Source organism: Chrysochloris asiatica, unplaced genomic scaffold (genome assembly GCF_000296735.1).
Source record: "Chrysochloris asiatica unplaced genomic scaffold, ChrAsi1.0 scaffold00053, whole genome shotgun sequence".
Taxonomy (NCBI): domain Eukaryota; kingdom Metazoa; phylum Chordata; class Mammalia; order Afrosoricida; family Chrysochloridae; genus Chrysochloris; species Chrysochloris asiatica.
In genome coordinates this window covers 19,122,649-19,139,768 of record NW_006408571.1, presented here as the reverse complement: position 1 = coordinate 19,139,768, position 17,120 = coordinate 19,122,649, and the positions used below count along the sequence as shown (strand labels likewise).

The window sequence follows — 17,120 nt, the reverse complement described above, 5'->3', positions numbered from 1 at the left end:
TAATCTACTTCTCCAAAAAGCAGCCACTGAAAGTCATAAGGAGCACAGGTCTACTCTGACACAGGGGACACCAAGAGTTGGGAAGGACTTGATGGCAATTGGTTGTTAAATGAAGACGAGTCATAGTTTTTTGTTTTACTTTACTCATTTCTAAATCAAATCAATGGGTATATATTATTACTGTAATTTTTAAAATAGAATAAAGCTTTCATTAAAAAAATAAAGCCTTCATTAAAAAAATATATATACTAACTTGCCATTCAGTAGCAGTGACAGTATTTGAATTAGAGACATTATCTTGAGTGATGAGATTCGGGTCCAGACCTCACTATGCCACTGACCTTAGGCAAGCCACATAACCTCTTTAAAATCTTAATTTGTTGCTCTGAAAATATGAGGTTTGGATTAGAAAATTTAAGGAGGAAGGTGTTATGAAAACTGGATTTTAATGAATGACATTCTTAAAATAATTGCTAAAATCATAAATAATCCCACACAAAGATGAGGGAGGTTTAAATGAAATTATGTAAAAATTTAAGTGAAGATGCTTGGCTCAAAGCAGGCATTCAAGTAATCCATTCACATATTTAAGAAAGATAATATTAAGTTCAGTCTGGTTAAATAACAAGTTACTTAAGAACTCATGTTTATTATATTTATATATAATCACTAATATTTAGGATTAATAATGTGATCTTCAGAATCATAAAATCTTAAGTGTTTGAAGGCACTTAACATTATCCAAAATAAGCTGACTCCTTGTAAGGAATCCTGTTACGTGTTCTCCTTTATTACTTCTTATGTTGATCCTCAGCATGAGTTGGAAGGCACCTCACTCCAGGTTCCACTAAATCTGTCCTTAAGAGCAACAGCCCTCTGCCCCAGGGAAGCCCATCAGAAATTCCAAGAGTAACCTAGTCTCCCTGAGTCTTCTCTCCTTCTGTTTATATCTTTCTATCCTTTACAAGTTTCTAGAAACACTGTGTCCCTCTTAAATCTCACCTTGAAGCTGAACTCAAAGCCTGTGAGTTCAACAGCAAGTTGGTTCTGGTTTCCACATTTCATCCTAAGGCTATTAAGCATCCCTTCCTTCTACCACACAAATACTTGGTTGGTTCCTATTAAGCATCTATGGAATAAATTCCCCAGATCTTTTTAACATGTACCACTGACAAGCCAAGGCTCTCCCATTTTTCCTAAATTCTAAATGTTGAGTTTCACATTTATTCTTGTTAACTTTCATCATGATGGTTTCAGCCCATCCTGTTCCAACCTGTCGAAATTCATTTTGAATGTTGATACTGACATCCATCATATTAGCGATCCCTCCCAGCTTTCTGTCATCTGCAAATGTGATTAGTATGTCTTCGATGTCTTCATCCAAGTTTTTGATGAAAACTTACTGTATTTTTCAAAAAGTCTTTTAATTTAATTGATTTTGGTCCAATTTTTGATAATTTTGTAAAACTATATAGAAGCAGGAGAATCTAAGTTATGAGGTTCAACCTGCTTCCAAAACAATGCAGTTAAAATAACTATTGAGCAAGGTCCCCAAGGTAGCATCAGTGTGATCCAGACGCTGGCATGGTCAATCTGCAGCTTTGGACAAAGCTAACAATTAAATTGGATAAATGTTTGTTGATGAGGATGATGACTCTAGTCTAACAGACTGAGCGGTGCAGAGGCAAGCAAACATACTGGATCAATTTTTCACTGTGGAGACAGCTCCCAGTTGGAACAAGTGCTGGGGGAAGGTTTGCCACGAAATAACTAATTAGGCCATAGAGCAATAATTGGATACTTTGGGGCCCAAAAGTCACTTTGGGGGCCTAAAGTCTCTGGATTGTTGACCATTAATAGTAATTTCGAGTGTCCTGGAACAAGGTCTGGGTCTGGGCTGTAGCTTTAGCGTAGGCAGTCCAGAGAAGCATTATTAAGTCACACAAACTGCCTAAGTGGAAGCCAGGGTACCTCCGGGAGGAGTTTTTATTCCTGAAGGCTTTTCTAGCATCCTCTCTCACTGAAAACCAAGAGGCAGTGAAGCTGTACATTTAGCACAGACTTTGGGGTCCAATACTCTTGACATCTGGAATCGTGGTGTGGAGCTGTAGGTTAAGCACTGGGCTACTAACCATAAGGTAGGTAGTTCAAACTCAACAAGTGTTTCTTGGAAACCCTATACAGGGTCACTATGAGTTGGAACTGATTTAACAACAACAATGCTGTTGTTGTTATGTGCCGTCGAGTTGGTTCCGACCCATAGCGACCCTGTACAGGGTTTCCGAGGCTGCAAATCTTTACGGGAGCAGAACGCCTCATCTTTCTCCCACGGAACAGCTGGTAGTTTCGAACTGCTCTCCGTGAAATTAGCAACCTAACTCGTAACCACTATACTACCAGAGCTCTTGGCATCTAATCTCACTGAAGATGCATATGAGATGTATGACATTCGGATGCCAGTCCTTCAGCCTCTCTGAGTTTAAATTTCACCTGTGAAGCAGGTTTCATAATCCTGACCTCAGTGGTGCTGCCGCACAGTGTCAGGTATGAGTAGTGTGAGTATTCAGTAGTATACTCAACAAATAGCAGAGCAGCAAAGTTTGGTCAAAGAGATAATGTACAGAACACTGTGCTAACATTTTAACAAGCATCATATCTAGTCTTCACAAACAACCCCAGGCGGTAAGTCCATTGGTGGTATTACTATTACCCTAAGACCAGAGATAAGGCAACAGAAGCATTAAGAGGGTTCTAATCACTTGCTTAAGGTCACTGAGCTAATGAATGATGATGTTGGGACTGATTATCTTAATCTAGGACTGCATGATATCAAACACCTAAACCCTTAACCAGAGTCCTGGTGTGGTGCTACAGGATAATGTGATGGACCGCAAGGTCAGTTTGAGCTACAAGGTCAGCAGTTCAAGCCCACCAGCTGCTCCTCAGAAAACCTATGCAGGGTCGTTAGGAGTCGGAAGCGACTCGATGGCCCTAACAACAACAACAAGTTCTCAACCACAGCATTATTTTGTTATACTATTATTTGAAATTTAACTTTAGTTAAGAGAGGCAACTTGTAATCAGAATAAGAGTCCTCATCCTTTGGTGCTAAGGATCTACTGTACTTGTCACATGAAATGCTGTGATCAGGAAGGAGCTACGTAATGAAGGGGTTAATTAGAGAAAAGGCTCATGGGAACATATCAATCATTCTTTTGTTTCTGTCAACATTGCAACCTAAAACGTGGGCACATCTCAGAGACATGCTCAGCAGATACACTCTTTACCTATTTGGCAACTACCCAGGGGAGCAACCTGGTAGTTGCCAAATTAAAGATCTACCAACTTGACACCCTCTCATTTGTGTGCAAACTGTTTCAACGTATTCTGATGCTGAAGAGGTGAGAACTATTTCTACAGTTCATGGTTGCTGAAAAGCTAAAATAAGGCAATATGTACGACAGTGCCAAGCATCTTGGTTAGCTTGTAGAAATTGTTCATTAACTGTGATCTTCTTGCTTTTCACTGCTTTCTTTGACCAAGACCTTGTTTAACTAGAAGTTCACTTTCCTACAGCCTTTCAAAAATTGCTTTATATTAAAGTTATACAAGGAGCCCTGATGGTACAACTGTTAAGCACTCAGCTGCTAACTGAAAGGTTGGCAGTTTGAACCCACCCAGTGGCTTTTTGGGAGAACATCCTGGCAATCTACATTCATAAAGGCCACAGCCAAGAAACCCTTATGGGTCAGTTCTATTTTGTCACATGGGGTCGTTATGAGTCAGAATCAACTTGATGACACAGAACAGCAACAATGTTTATACATTTGCTCAGAAAATCCTTTCTCATAGCAATTCCATGTGATAGCCAATTCTTGGGAATTTACAGAGTTCAAACTGATGAGATTAAAAAATATCCCATATGAAATAAAATGCTGTTTTGGCTGGCTTAAATAACAATACCAGTAACCCTTTATAGTTTTCAAAACATTGTCACAACCACCATTCTTGTTTGGCTGATGTTGGTAACCCCTCTGGGGTTAAACATTGCAATCATCTGTACTGTTGAAGTAAGGGAGCCGAGGGCAGGAGGCAGGTGACAGTCAGGAAGCAGCAGGAATGGCATGCCATTCCAGGCCTCCTGTGCCTCCTGATGTCAAGGCCAGCAGCGCTCGCTCCTCTCCATCAATGGTCTAATCCCTTGGAATAAGCAGCAAGTCAATAAATGCCAGTGCAATTGGGCAAGTTGCTCAAGGTTCAACACTGTATGAAACGAACAAACACACACACCATGTCTAGGCCAGGAAAGAAATTTACAAATTAGAATTCACCTGTGCAGATCTTCCTGGCACAACCACCAGGAATCCTGTAATAATGAATCTGACAGGTGCCACACTGTCAGGGGCCACTTATTAGTACATGCAGAGATCCAATAAAGCAAAAATTTATTTGGTGCAATGGATGTACTGAATTGCCTAATGAAGAGAAATACAGAAGAGGTACAAGAACTGCCTAGAACAGTGCCAGGCACAGTCATTGAAACAGTAGACAGTACTAATATCAGGAACAGAGAGAGCTCCTGATCATTCATTTGAAAGCAGGACATCACAAAACTTACTCTGGAGTAATCAAGATCTCTGGGTGTGGAGTCTGTTAAAGCTCGGACAAGGGCATTCAGCATACAGATCGGAGGAGAAGGTGGAGAGGGCTGAGAAGGTTCCTGCTGTAACGGGCTCTTTGGTTTGGAAGGCAGCCGACCTCTCCTCCCTTTTAAACTATCTGTCCGGACAACTGATGCCGAGAGAAAGAAAGGAAGAAATCTTCAGAGAGGTCCATGAATAGCCATAGATCATAATAAGGAGTCAAACACATTACAGGTGGACCAACCATGTAAAAGTGGCAGTAAGTTTTGAATAATATTTATACAACGATTTAATGAGTTCTAAAACAAGTAGCCTAAAAATCACCTCATACTTACATTTGGTAATGAATTAGTCCTAAGAAGAACACGTATGTAGTCTACATGCTAAGTAGATTACATGTGTATATACAAAAGCTCTTTATTGATTTGGAAAGATTAGAATCAGTTGTTTGCACTTATTTTTAAATGCAAATATATATAGCATAAAAATAAAATGTTGGAGGGAGACAGAGGAAATAGGAAAATACATTCTGATATAAATGTAATTTCTCCCCCATGCTATGTGAGAATGGGTGCAAGCATTCTGGATAGAAAACATTATAACCTTACCTTCTTTAACCATTCCAACACTGAGACACTTCTGAAATCGACAGTACTGACATCGGTTTCGACGTCTCTTGTCTACTGGACAGTTTTTGTTTGCCAGACAAACATATTTTGCATTTTTCTGCACCGTTCTCTGAGAAAATACAATACAGAGATAGTCAAGTAATAGTTTCTGGAAAGAGGTAGGACCTGACAAGATGTATTTTAATTACAATGGGAAAAGCGACAGTGCAATTCGTATAATTAGATAAATTTAATTTCCTAACACGCTAGCCTGCAGGAAAAACAATTTTATTAGTGTTAGCTGCTGACAATGAAAATCATCTCAGATTGTTCTGAAGCAAGTCTCAGGAGACACCCAACTCTGAATGATAAAATCATATCTGAAATTACCAGGTCAATGTATCATACCTTAGAGGATTAGATTATCTCTACTTTTAATATCCCTTTGGGAACAATTTCCTACTTGTTCCACTCCCCTGATTATTGCTGACCTTATTAAAATAAAATCAAAATGATGTGGGATGTACTTTATTTGCTATCATATCATAAGTCAAATAGCATAGTAACTGGCTTTGTCACCCAATAGAGATGAAATCATAAAAAGCAAAACCAGGACTTGTCTAGTTAAATCACATAGAAAATAATGCAAAAATAAAAAATTCATTTAATCAGTCTGTCAACTGGTGTAATATGTTTTCTCTTTAAAAGACATGTTAAACTGGTCATTTCTGACTTTGAAAGCCAAATTTTAAATTTGATACTAAACCCATCATCATGTCCAAGGAAAGCAAAGCAAAACTAAAAAACAAAAGAGAGAGAGAGAGAGAAGGAAATATGACAGTCATATATTTTCAGTGAAAAATCCCATTAGTAGGTCATTTCTGAGATAACTATTGCCACAGATGTCCAAGCTGTTCAGAAATTACCTGGGTCTATAGAACTCTAAATAGAGCAGAAAGTTGGTAATTATTTGGCAAGCCTAAATCTGGGCCTCATAAAAAAGAAAGAAAAGAAAAGAAAGAAATCCAGATAATTTGGGTTTTGAGATCTGTATCCAAAATTCCGTATTTACTTTGAACTCTTTCTCTACTTTCGATCATCTTTAACCTGACATATCAGTTTGCATCCTGTTACCTTTGAATTTCATTTTAGAGAATAGTTCGTAAATAGCTTCCATAAAACATAAAGAAACTTACAAGCATAATGATACATTTCTCCTATTAGTTTAAAATCCAAAATTCCAAAACACAAACCATACTTCTGAATTTCCAGAAGCATTTAAATTGTAACAGCCTGTAATGCTAAGAAGTGTGCATCTGCTGAATGAAGCTCTCTTTCATCGAGCATGCAGTCATTTCTAGAACGCTTTTATTTTTTCTATCATCCTTGAGATTATATACCAATGTGAGTACTGGTGGGGACTCTGTTTCAGGTATATACTTTCTCAGCAACCGGAAACCTTTACCATATTTGTATGTGTCTGCTGTCCTGTTTAAGGGCAAGGAGAGATCGTTACTGTTCAATCCCTGAATTCCCATCATTAACTGCACTACATGTCACATTTTTAAAGAATTCAATTTAATGGTAGAAAGCCACTGGGTAAAACCTACTCCTGTTCCCTTAATTAACAGATCTGTGGGGTAGTTCTCCCCCAGTCCAGCCCCTCCCTTTCAAGTATAGATTTGTTTTCAAGGAGAGCTGCAGACAGGGAAGCTGTTGGGGAACACTTCATTGACATTTCTTGACTCAGGTTGTATTACCACGCCTGCATTTTGGTCAACTGTCAATTATTCCGGCATGATTATATTTCTGGGTGATTTATGCTTCTCTTGTTTGTTTTCTATTCCCCCTTTCTGCTGCTATTTCAGCATTGCCATTTCACTGCCATTCAGCATTTCCACCGGAATGTTGTGAAAATCAAATCTGCTGAAAGAATGCAGTTACTTAAAAGTAGTTCTCTAGGTAAAACTTTGGTAGGTAAGAAAAGGGGGGGGGGGGAGAGCGGGAAAGGCTAGATTTAAAGCAACATGACCCTGCATACATGTTTGGCACCTGACATATAGCAGCTTTCTATAAGCATTTTCTCATTTATTTGAAGGATTTATTTAATCACATGATTCCTATTCCCAGATCAAAAATAAGCGTCATATATTAGTACACCCACTTGCAAATAGTGGAATTTGACAAGTATTTTGTAGTTTTCATTTAACAACGAACTGTTACTTTTACAACCCTTTAAGGATCATAAGGATTTTGATTATATGTATTATCTCACTTAATACAGTCCTCTGAGGCACATTTTATTCACTTATAAGGAAACTGAGGCCTAGAAAGAAGTGTCATTGCCAAAGTCATACAGCTGGTAGGTGGCAAATCTAGGACTCTGATTTTTGTCTTCTAATTCCAGCATGCTCCCAAATACATCTTATTTGCCTCACAAATCCTGTTACTCATTCACTAACCCACTTTCCCATATCATTCCCCTGGTCTTGCACTGGACCAGGGCGTGGCTGTGAGTGGAAGACCATCTGTGGCCTTGCAAATACCTGTGATGATGGGATTGAGGAGAGTGGTACAGAATTAAGTGTCTGAAGAAATTCAAGAGTCAACAGCAAAATGAAGAGCAGGAAGAGAACAAGATTTTTCTTCCTTGAGTGATGGAACCAGCTGGAATTGTCTCATACTAACCTTAAACCATTGTTTATATAACCCAACACATGGGTCCTCACTACTGTCAGCTTCAGTGTCCTCATGGGTAAAATACGAGTGACACTTAAGACCCTCCCACCTGTCTAATAGGTCTCTGGAATTATGAGATAATGAACAAAGTTTACACTTGATGTTGTATATGGCACAGAGATCGGAAGGGTTTCTAGAGGAAAGAATGGATTGGTAAGATCCCAACTTCCACCCTCGATGGCCAGAGCTGATCCAAACTGCATCTGGCTAGTTGTCTATTCTGCAGCTGGTGAGTGGCAGGTGTTGGCATCCTGCCTCCATCTCATACCCTGAGTGTTTGTCCTGGGCCAGTTGGATAACCTCTCTGAACTTCCAATCCTCATCTCTAAAACAAGGATATTTAAAATCTTCAAGACACTGTTAATAAAAATAGCTCATGAGAGGCCAACATTCAATCCTGGATCTGTCCAATTCTGGAGCAGCTCTTAGTGTGAGGATTAAATGAAATGTGAATGTCCAGCGCCTGGCACACAGAATCTATCCCTCGTTAGGTCACATAGATTTTTGTACTTTTGAGATCATAGAATCTGCTGAAAGATGTTCATCGCTGAGAAAATAGGCAGGAAGGGGCTAGGAATGGCTACAGCAATGCACAGTTTCACAACGACACCTGTCATACTGGGAAGGGTAAAGATCACCCTTACAGTCAGTCACCAAGGAGCTCCCTCCTGGGGGGTTAGGGGGGGTATCGTTGAGGGCGGCCAGGAGGAGGCCCGCTCACCTTGAAGAAGCCCTTGCAGCCCTCACAGGTGCGCACACCATAATGCTGGCAAGCGGCGTTGTCCCCACACACGGCGCACGTCCCTTCGCCGGACGAGGAGCTCCTGTTGGACGGGGACGGCAGGCTAGGGCTCTCCCCTAGCAAGCTGGACGCCGCAGGGGAGGCGGTTAGGCTGAGCGGCGGGAAGGCCAGCGCGGTAGCCCTCTTGGCCAGCGGCAGCCCGTACGGGTGGCCTTCCAGCCCAGCGGCCTGGGTACCCGCGGCGGCGGTGCTCAGCGGCAGGCTGAGCGCGGCGGCAGCCGTCGGGTCGTAGCCGAGATGGTGGCCGCCTGCCGGGCTAGGTGCAGGCGGGTGCGGCGGCGAGGGTTTGAAGTGGAAGAGCGGGAAGCGCGCGCCCGCCACGGTGGGTACTGCCTTCATCGGCGGGTCCAGCAGTGGGCCCGGTGCGATGCAGCCCTGCGCAGACGGCAGCGCGTCGTCCCACAGCGCCCCCGCCTGCGGAGGGAAGCCCGGTGTGCTGGGGGTGGACGGCGGGGACTGCTTGAAGTACATGGAGGTGCTGGGCAGCATCTCGTCCTCCGGGCCGGAGGGGGGTGGAATGGAGGGCTGCTGCTGCTGCTGGTGATGGTGGTGATGGTGGTGATGGTGGTGGTGATGGTGGTAGCCGTGCGCTCGGCCCTCCTCCATCTTGATCAAGGGCCGCGGCCCAGAGGGCTGCATTTGGTACACGCAGGAGGGCTTAAGTTCGTAGCTGCTCGTCGAGTAGCCCTCCATGAAGGTACTGAAGCTGGGCAGGGACGTGGTGGCAGTGGCTGTGATCTCCGTGCTGCCGAGGTCCATGGTCAGCTTGGTGTAATCGGGGTTCATGATCTCGGTGGTGTACTCCGAGCTGTAGGTTTGCGCTGCATAACTGGAACCTGGAGGTGAAGGGCTATACTGGGCTTGCACACAGGGCATATCTGCAGCGACAGCGGAAAAGGTCATTCAGAAGCAATCAGTATTGTTTCTTAGCTAATAGCATTGCACCCATTGCTCTCTAATTTGGGGGTGGGAGGGGGAGTGACTTTGAGTCCTATAAAGTAATTGGCGTAATTCCAGCTACAAGTTGGAGAACAAAGAAAAAGCTAGTGAATGCCCTGTTGGCTTATCTTGGGTGGGTGGGTGGGGGGGGTTTGGAGAGCAAGAGGCTATTGGTCCTCTAAGCCACACACATAGATTTGTAAACTTTTGAATTACTAAAAAAAGAAAAAATAAGTGGCCGGTTAATTTGCTGGACTGCCTGTCCGTTTGTTAATTTGCTGGACTGCAAGCAAGGTCAGTTTGAACCACAGGGTCGGTTTGAACGGCACTTAACAACAACAATGTGGTGACAGTATAACATTTTACAGTGGCAGTGGAGAATATCCACATAAGCTATGGTTGACTTTTCCCACCTCTCCTCTATGAACAAGACTGGTAACCTGTACAAAGTGAATCCCACCCCAGACCCTTGATAACTTCTGGGTGGTGAGGTGGGAGAATAGGTCCAGGAAATGGGCTGGGGCTATTTGTACCACCTGCTAAGAAAAAGATCAGCTTAATGAAATGTCCATTAGATCTACTCTGCCTTCTATCTATCTATCTATCTATCTATCTATCTATCTATCTATCTATCTATCTATCTATCTATCTATCATCTATCTATCTACAAATATATATTTTTCTTCTTCTAATTCTGAGTAATAAACATTTCAGTGTTTATTTATGACAACAGTTTATAGCTATCATAATAGATGAGTTATTCATCTACATATTTTATTACAAGAGAAGAACAGAAGAAAGCAGTTTCTGAATAGGTTTGGTTTCTTTGTCAGTTTGACTGTGCAGACCTGGTATGGAGGGTACTTACTATTGTTTGGAGAGGTTGAGGTTGGTCTGGGTGAGAAGGTCTTGGGCATTACTGGATCCAATAGATGATTTATCTAATTATTTGCCTTTCTTTATGGCTAAATATAAGTGGTAAAATGGGAAGTTTTTGGTGGTTGGTTTTTCTGAGACAAAGGAAAAGCAGGTGCTAACATTTCTTTGGTGCCTTTGGTGTAAAAGGTGTGACTAATAGAGAAGTGAGTGTTCACATTTCCTTTGACATCTTTCTCTTACCCACATTTCCAAACCTGATTGAGTCATGCCTGTATGGGATGAAATCTTGACTGGAAAAAAGGTGATGAGGGCCTGTTGGAAGAAGGAGTGGTGAAGAAAGGCCAATTCAAGCCTTAAAAGCAGGGCCTTAAAATGACACTCACTATTTTAAGGTTAAAGGGTTGCTCATCTCGCTGCTTGGTTGCTGGGATGAAATGATCATGGGCTGGTCTTTCATCTAGTTCCCTTCTCTCTTTCTTTGGTACTGCTAGGCTTTCTCCATTAGTCTTTTCTGCCGTTCTTTCCTGCCAATCCCTATTTACTGCTCTTTGTGTTGTTCTAGGGTTCCAGTTAGAAGATGAGCATGTTGTGACTTTGTTCTATTGATCAGTGTCTCTCTGATGCCTACACAGGCATCTTTAGTAAATGTGTGAGTAGGTGGCACAAGCCAAACCTGCAACCCTTTTGTTTGCCAAACTCAAATTTACTTCTTGGTTTTCAGTTCAAATGCTTTCTTTCTTTCTCTTTGAACTTCAACGATCCTGTGCCCAAATAATTATGCTCCAAGTGACTCCACGACTCTTAAAAGCATATTGGATATGTAAAGATGTTAAAAGGGAATACATAAAGTGTGCCTTAGCAGGACACAAATCTTTTAGTTTATTCGTAATTTTTCAGAATTTTTAAAAAAATGCAACCCTTAATTGAGTCGCCTGCTCCATTCGGGAACAACAGGGTGTGGTACGCAGAGGAGCTGCATGTGAGGAAGCCACCTGTTCTGTGAAATTCGTGGCGCAGTCACTCTCCCGGAGCTGGGCCAACCAACCAGTCTGGCCTTTGGGTGTCTGGCTTCCCAGCTCACCACTCCCAGCCCAGGAGGAAGACCGGTCATACATTCAGACCTACCTGGAGGGTATCTTGCGCGCTGAATGGTGGGGCTGGAGGTCTTTCCAGCAGAGGTTGAGGGTCCAGGAGGTGGGGATGTCCGGCGAGGTGGTGTGGCAGCTGTGCTGCCTGGATCCGCTGAGAGTCCAGCCTCAGGACCCGGACTCGCCGGGCTGCTCTCTTTCACCGTGAGCTCTGCGGGCACCGGTAAAGGGGGCAGAGGTCACAGTGAGACCTGGTTAGGCCACCTCGGCCTGGAGTGGGCACAATTGGGGTGGGGGGGAGTTGGAGGAGGCCTTTAGAAAAGAAGGCAGTGCTTATGGGGAACTGTTCCCCAAGGCAAAAAGCATAACACACAGAAAAATGTCTGCGTTCACTTCGTTCAAGGCCGTTTTGTGGCACCCGGGCCGTGGCTAAAAAAATATGCAGCTAGTAGTCCACCCAGGAATGGATTATGTGGTCTCAAAATTGCTTCAACGCTCGCAAATACAGGAACACCGAAGAAAGGGCGAACACTTGAGGAACGAGTTCCACCTGAATTTGGGGTCAGTGGATGTGCAAGAGCGTAAAATAGCTCTTTTCCAACTCCGTCCGCCCCACCACTCAAATGCAAAATTTACACGTTGCATAGGAAATGCAGGAGGTCCAGAACGAATGCATGAATGCCCCGAGGAGATAAGAAAGTCAGAGCTTTTCATTCTAAATGCTAATGGAGCTTTGTTTCTATTAGCCGCGAGTTTCGGGGGCCAGGGGTCAAGCAAACAAAAGGGCCAATGGAAATAAGGCCGATCTGGAAACAGGAGATCGGGCACACAGCACTCGCGACTGGTGGAACGGGCAGAGGGAGGCCCAGGCACTCAGCCGGTGGCAGCCCGATGATGGACGGTTTCGAGGTTCCCGGCCGCTCCGCGGCCCTGAGGGGGCATATTCTGAAGCGCGCCGAGCGCCGCTCCCGGGCGAGCGTCTCTACGCACAGCCGCAAGGAAACTTTGTACTTGGAAGCGACGCTCTGTGGGCCTCGGGGACGACTCTGGTTGTCCCAAATTCTGGCCAGTAGCGCCCCCTTTGCCCTGACCGATTCACTGGTGGAGAAGTAGAAACGTGGGACCAAAAAAAGCCTACACCTCCGGGGTTTGTGGACCTCTAGGGTTGCGTAAGTTTCGTTCCCTGCTGCCCTTGCGCCCCCGGGCTTGTCTGTATGAAGAACAAGTCCGGCCACGAGCCCCTAGACCCGCGAAGCGCCACCTATACCCTCTCGACGGCCAGGAAAAAGGGATTCCCTTGCCACCCCAACCCCAGCCCTAGCCGCTCCGACGGAAACTGTTTGCTAGCTCCAGTGCAGGTACCAGCGAACCTCTCCACTGCTGCTGTGTGCGGTTCCCGCCCTCGGGGCATCTTCGGTGGTGACTTCCAGGACTGCCCCCCCTCCCGCCTGTAGGTGCCCTCATCTCCCCCGTGCCCTGGGTGGCGGCGTTACAACTGTAGATTTTCTCCAGGGGACGACCTCGGATTCGGACAGACAACAGTCGCGCTTCCCCAAGGAATGGGTGCCCCTCGAACGTCCAGGGTGCGCTGGAGAGAGCGCGCTGCTTGCGCAGTGCTAAACCGAGCGCCTCCCAGCTTTCTCCACCTCCTAAACTGCCGGTTACCTAGGCAAAGCCTCCGCGCTTGGAAACACGTTTAGCTGCTCACGGCTGCCGAGGCCGGGAGTACAGAGCCTCGAGGTTGTAAATTAGGAAGAAGTAACTATCTCTGTCAAAGCCCCTTTCTTTCACGGGGGCAGACGAAAGGAACACCCCCGTATTCACCTCTGGGTGAGGAAACCGTGAAATGCACCATTGTGACCCGGCTCCTCCGCGGAGTTTCCAACCCAGGGGGGCGGGGATGGACGTTGGGCGGGGGATGGAGGAATGGAGGACCAACAAACAGAAAAGGAAAGACAGATTTCTCAGAAAAGGCCCGGGAGACACACCGCGGGGAGAATTTCTGCGAGTGCAGAAGAGGGGGTAGGTGGGTGGATGGGGGAGGGAGAAGAAGGTAAAGAGGCTCCTGTGGGTTAAGGAGTCTTTGATAGTCATATTATTAGCATTTTGTTCCAACTCTCAGAAACTCTAACTTCATTCATTGTACCCACTAGCCGTGTTGGGCGGCTTTTACTTTCTCTAACTGGGTTCTATTTAATATTACTCTGTCGTAGGGAAAAAGGAAATCCAGGGTTGGATTCGCGATGAAATAATTAAACGACTCCATGGACACTTCTCCAGGTACCCTAAGGCATTGATTGGGTAAACAGCCTGGGATTTCTCACCACTAAACTCCTTGCAGCATGTCCCTCAGGAGAATATGGAAGCAGAAATAATAGGCAATCTCCAAGAACGTTCTCTGGAATCTAGAAACAGGTACTTTCTCCCTTATGACTGCCCAGAAGCCTCCAACAGGTTCTAGAGGCGCCTTTGGAAAGCAATCTCTGCTGGCTGCGCTCGCGTGACCACTCACTCTCCTTTCACCATTGACAACTTTAATTTCTACTAAGAGTAAAACACTCTGAGGAACTTCTCCAAAGGCGCCAGTTAAGAGAAAACATGCCTTTCTCACAGTAAACCAAGGCCAGTAGAGGAGGGACACGATCCCCACGCGTGTCCGGGCACCGGAGTCAGCAATTACACCCGATTACCTCGGAAGGAAAAAGTGTAAACGGGCAAGCCGAGGACACGGGGCAGACGTGCCTGGCGGAGCCCCAGGCTCATTTCAATACAATAAATCAGATTTCTACAATTACTCCCTCTTCCCCGGGATCCTTCGTGCGTCTCTGCAAACAAACTCCGACCGCCGTTGCTCAGACCCTTCACTCAAGACCAGTCTACCAGCTCCAGAGTCACTACTGGACGCACTAATTTAGATCCACCAAATCCCCTATTTTCAATTCTACTTAAAAGGTAGGAAAATTACTGCCGTTTATCACCGGAGCTGCAACTCCCAGCAGCAGCCGCCGCCGCCGCCGCCGCAGCCCAGAGCATCATTACCATGACAACTAGAGCCGAAATACCCAGAATTGCATCGCTGGAGCTGCTACTGCACAAATCCCGGTCCTCCTCTTTGTTAGAGGCATTTCGCCTCTCCGGGTCAGGGGAGGAATCCCACGAGCTCCAAAGATCCCCAAGGCCCAGCTCCGGAGGAAAAGTTTCAAATTTGAACCCATGGGCCGCGAGGCCAGCAGAACCGGAGCTGGGAGATATGGGGGAAAACCCCATACTCAAAGTTGTCAATTTCAGGAGCGATGCTTCCCAGCGCGCCAACTTTTTAGCAAGTCCCCTTATTAACTAGACGAATGTCATACGTACTTGAGTGCTGTGGCGATTCCGTCTTTAGAGCGAATTTCTAGAGAGCTGCCCCAAAATCTGCACTGGGGAGAAGGGGGAATCACAGCTGCTGTCCCGGAAAGACTGCGGAGTATAAGCCCAGCAGCTCCCTGGGGCTGTGAGCGGCTGGCGGGAGATGGTGCGGTCCCGACTCATGGGCGAGCGCGGCCGAAGGGTTCCGCGGGCGTCCTTGCTCTGGGCGCGACCAATAGGGAGAATGTCGCCGCAGTTCCCACCTCCACGGCCACCTCCGGCGCTGTCAGCGTTGCAAAGTGAGCCCGGGAGGGGCGTCCGGCTACGGCGCGGCGCTGCACTGGCGAGGGCTCGGGGAGAGAGGGGTGTGAGCGCGCGGGAGAGAGTGGAGTGTGTGTGTGTGGAGCGTGTGAGCGCGCGTGTGTCTGTGTGTGAGAGTGAGGGAGCGGTTGTGAGCGTGTCTGTGTATGGGGAGCGGAGGAGGAGCAGGAGCAGGAGGGGTAGGGGGCGGGAGGCAGGAGACTCCGCTCTCCCGGCTGCGCGTTCGCTCGTTCTCTCGGCACGTCATTTATGCCACAGGAGCCCTAGCGGCCTCTCCATAGAGTGCCTGGAATGCGAGACGTCAATGTGACGCCATGGGACGCTACGTCACCCTCCTCCTCCCTCCCCTGGCCCGGCCGGTTCCGCGTGTGCTAGGGAGGGTGTGTGAGTGCGTGTGCGCGCGCGCGCGCCCCCGTACCCCGGCCATTCGCACGCCGGCACAATGGAAACTGCTCACAAGGTCCGCCCGGGCCTGGGGGCATCTCGAACCCGCTCTGCCAACCCCTTCGTAGCCGCGCAGCTCGCCTCTGCGCGCGTCTGCGCAGGGGTGCAGCGGCCCGCCCGCGGGTCAGGCGGGACCGCCCAGCTGTCAGGCTCGGGTGGAGTAGAGTTGGAGGAGTGCTGCAGGCGCGTCTCTGAGGCTGCCCGGTGGCAGGAAGCCAGGGCTAGGGGGTAAGGGAGAGGACAGCTTTTCCGAAAGGGAAGACTCTGTCAGCCAGCTTCTCTGAGCGACCTGGCAGTCCATGCAGAAGTCAGGCACCAACCCGGACTCCCGAAGGTGCAGCAGCCCTCTTCTCCTGCTTGGGTTCTCAAACTGTTTACGTCCCTTTGGTCCTGGGCTACCTCTCCCACTCCTATCATTTGCTGGGCGCATGTTTCTCTTAGGGATGAGGAAGGACGCAGGGCCAGAGTTTTATTTCTGTACATTACGATGTGGGTTCCCTAACTGGACACAATATATAACCCAAAGAAGTGCACATCCATCACCCACGCGAGCGCTGCAGAAGAAACTACTTAATGTGTATAAAACAAATATACACACGTGCTAAACAGCTGAGTAGGTCTTACAGTTGCAAATTATCGTCCCACTAGAAACTGAACTCATTGCTCATACTTTCACTTTTTGATGGCTTTAAACGCCTCCCGCCTATCTCCCAAATTAAACATTTCGAAATCAATCCACAGGATTTATTCGTCAATCCCTAGCTAGGGGTTTTGCTCTAGTCTCCTGAGACACATTTGTCACGAAATGGTGTGCTGAAAGCCTGGACGGCTGTGTGAGGGGGAGCAATTTCTTCCTGGAAATGATGTGTTTGAGTGTGATTTTTGCTGAAAACAAAAACAAAAATTCACCAGAGTTAAAATATTTCCTAGGTCCAAAGGTTGCATCCAAGTGAAAGCAATCTATTTTAGAAATGTATTTCTGAGGAGGAGAAAATATTTGAATGAAATAATACGGACGAGGTCTTCATATGGTCCGCTTAAACCAGATGCAACACTATTTCTCTGACCTGTCACAATCTTTTAAGTGTGTATGTGTGCTTAGGAGGGGCGGAGTTGGGGGAGGATCCCATTGTCAATAACACACATTGCAGAATCGAAGAAGAATCAACTTCGAACCAGAAATTTGAAAACAAAAGTATAAACAAATTTACACCACATATATATGTTTCTTCGCCTTCTCTTGAGACTGGAGGTAGTGTGGAGAAGACCTTGGGAGGATGCTCCGAAAAGTTGACCCAGCGGAGAGGAA

At 46.0% G+C, this 17,120-nt stretch overlaps 1 protein-coding gene across 2 annotated transcripts in view; it reads right to left on the bottom strand.

Annotated features, from left to right (window-relative positions):
- Positions 1-15,618, bottom strand: part of NR4A3 (nuclear receptor subfamily 4, group A, member 3) — a 43,701-nt gene extending 28,083 nt beyond the window's left edge. Inside the window, exons 1-6 of one of the 2 annotated variants that reach the window (XM_006863152.1) lie at positions 15,056-15,618; positions 11,736-11,909; positions 10,851-10,922; positions 8,712-9,670; positions 5,252-5,381; positions 4,619-4,791 (exon numbers count right to left, since the gene is read on the bottom strand). In XM_006863152.1, the coding sequence (XP_006863214.1) occupies positions 4,619-4,791; positions 5,252-5,381; positions 8,712-9,668 (1,260 nt within the window). In that variant the 5' untranslated portion in view covers positions 9,669-9,670; positions 10,851-10,922; positions 11,736-11,909; positions 15,056-15,618. The remainder of the gene's footprint in view (positions 1-4,618; positions 4,792-5,251; positions 5,382-8,711; positions 9,671-10,850; positions 10,923-11,735; positions 11,910-15,055) is intronic. The other variant, XM_006863151.1, reaches the window with a different exon arrangement.
- Positions 15,619-17,120: the final 1,502 nt, after the last annotated feature.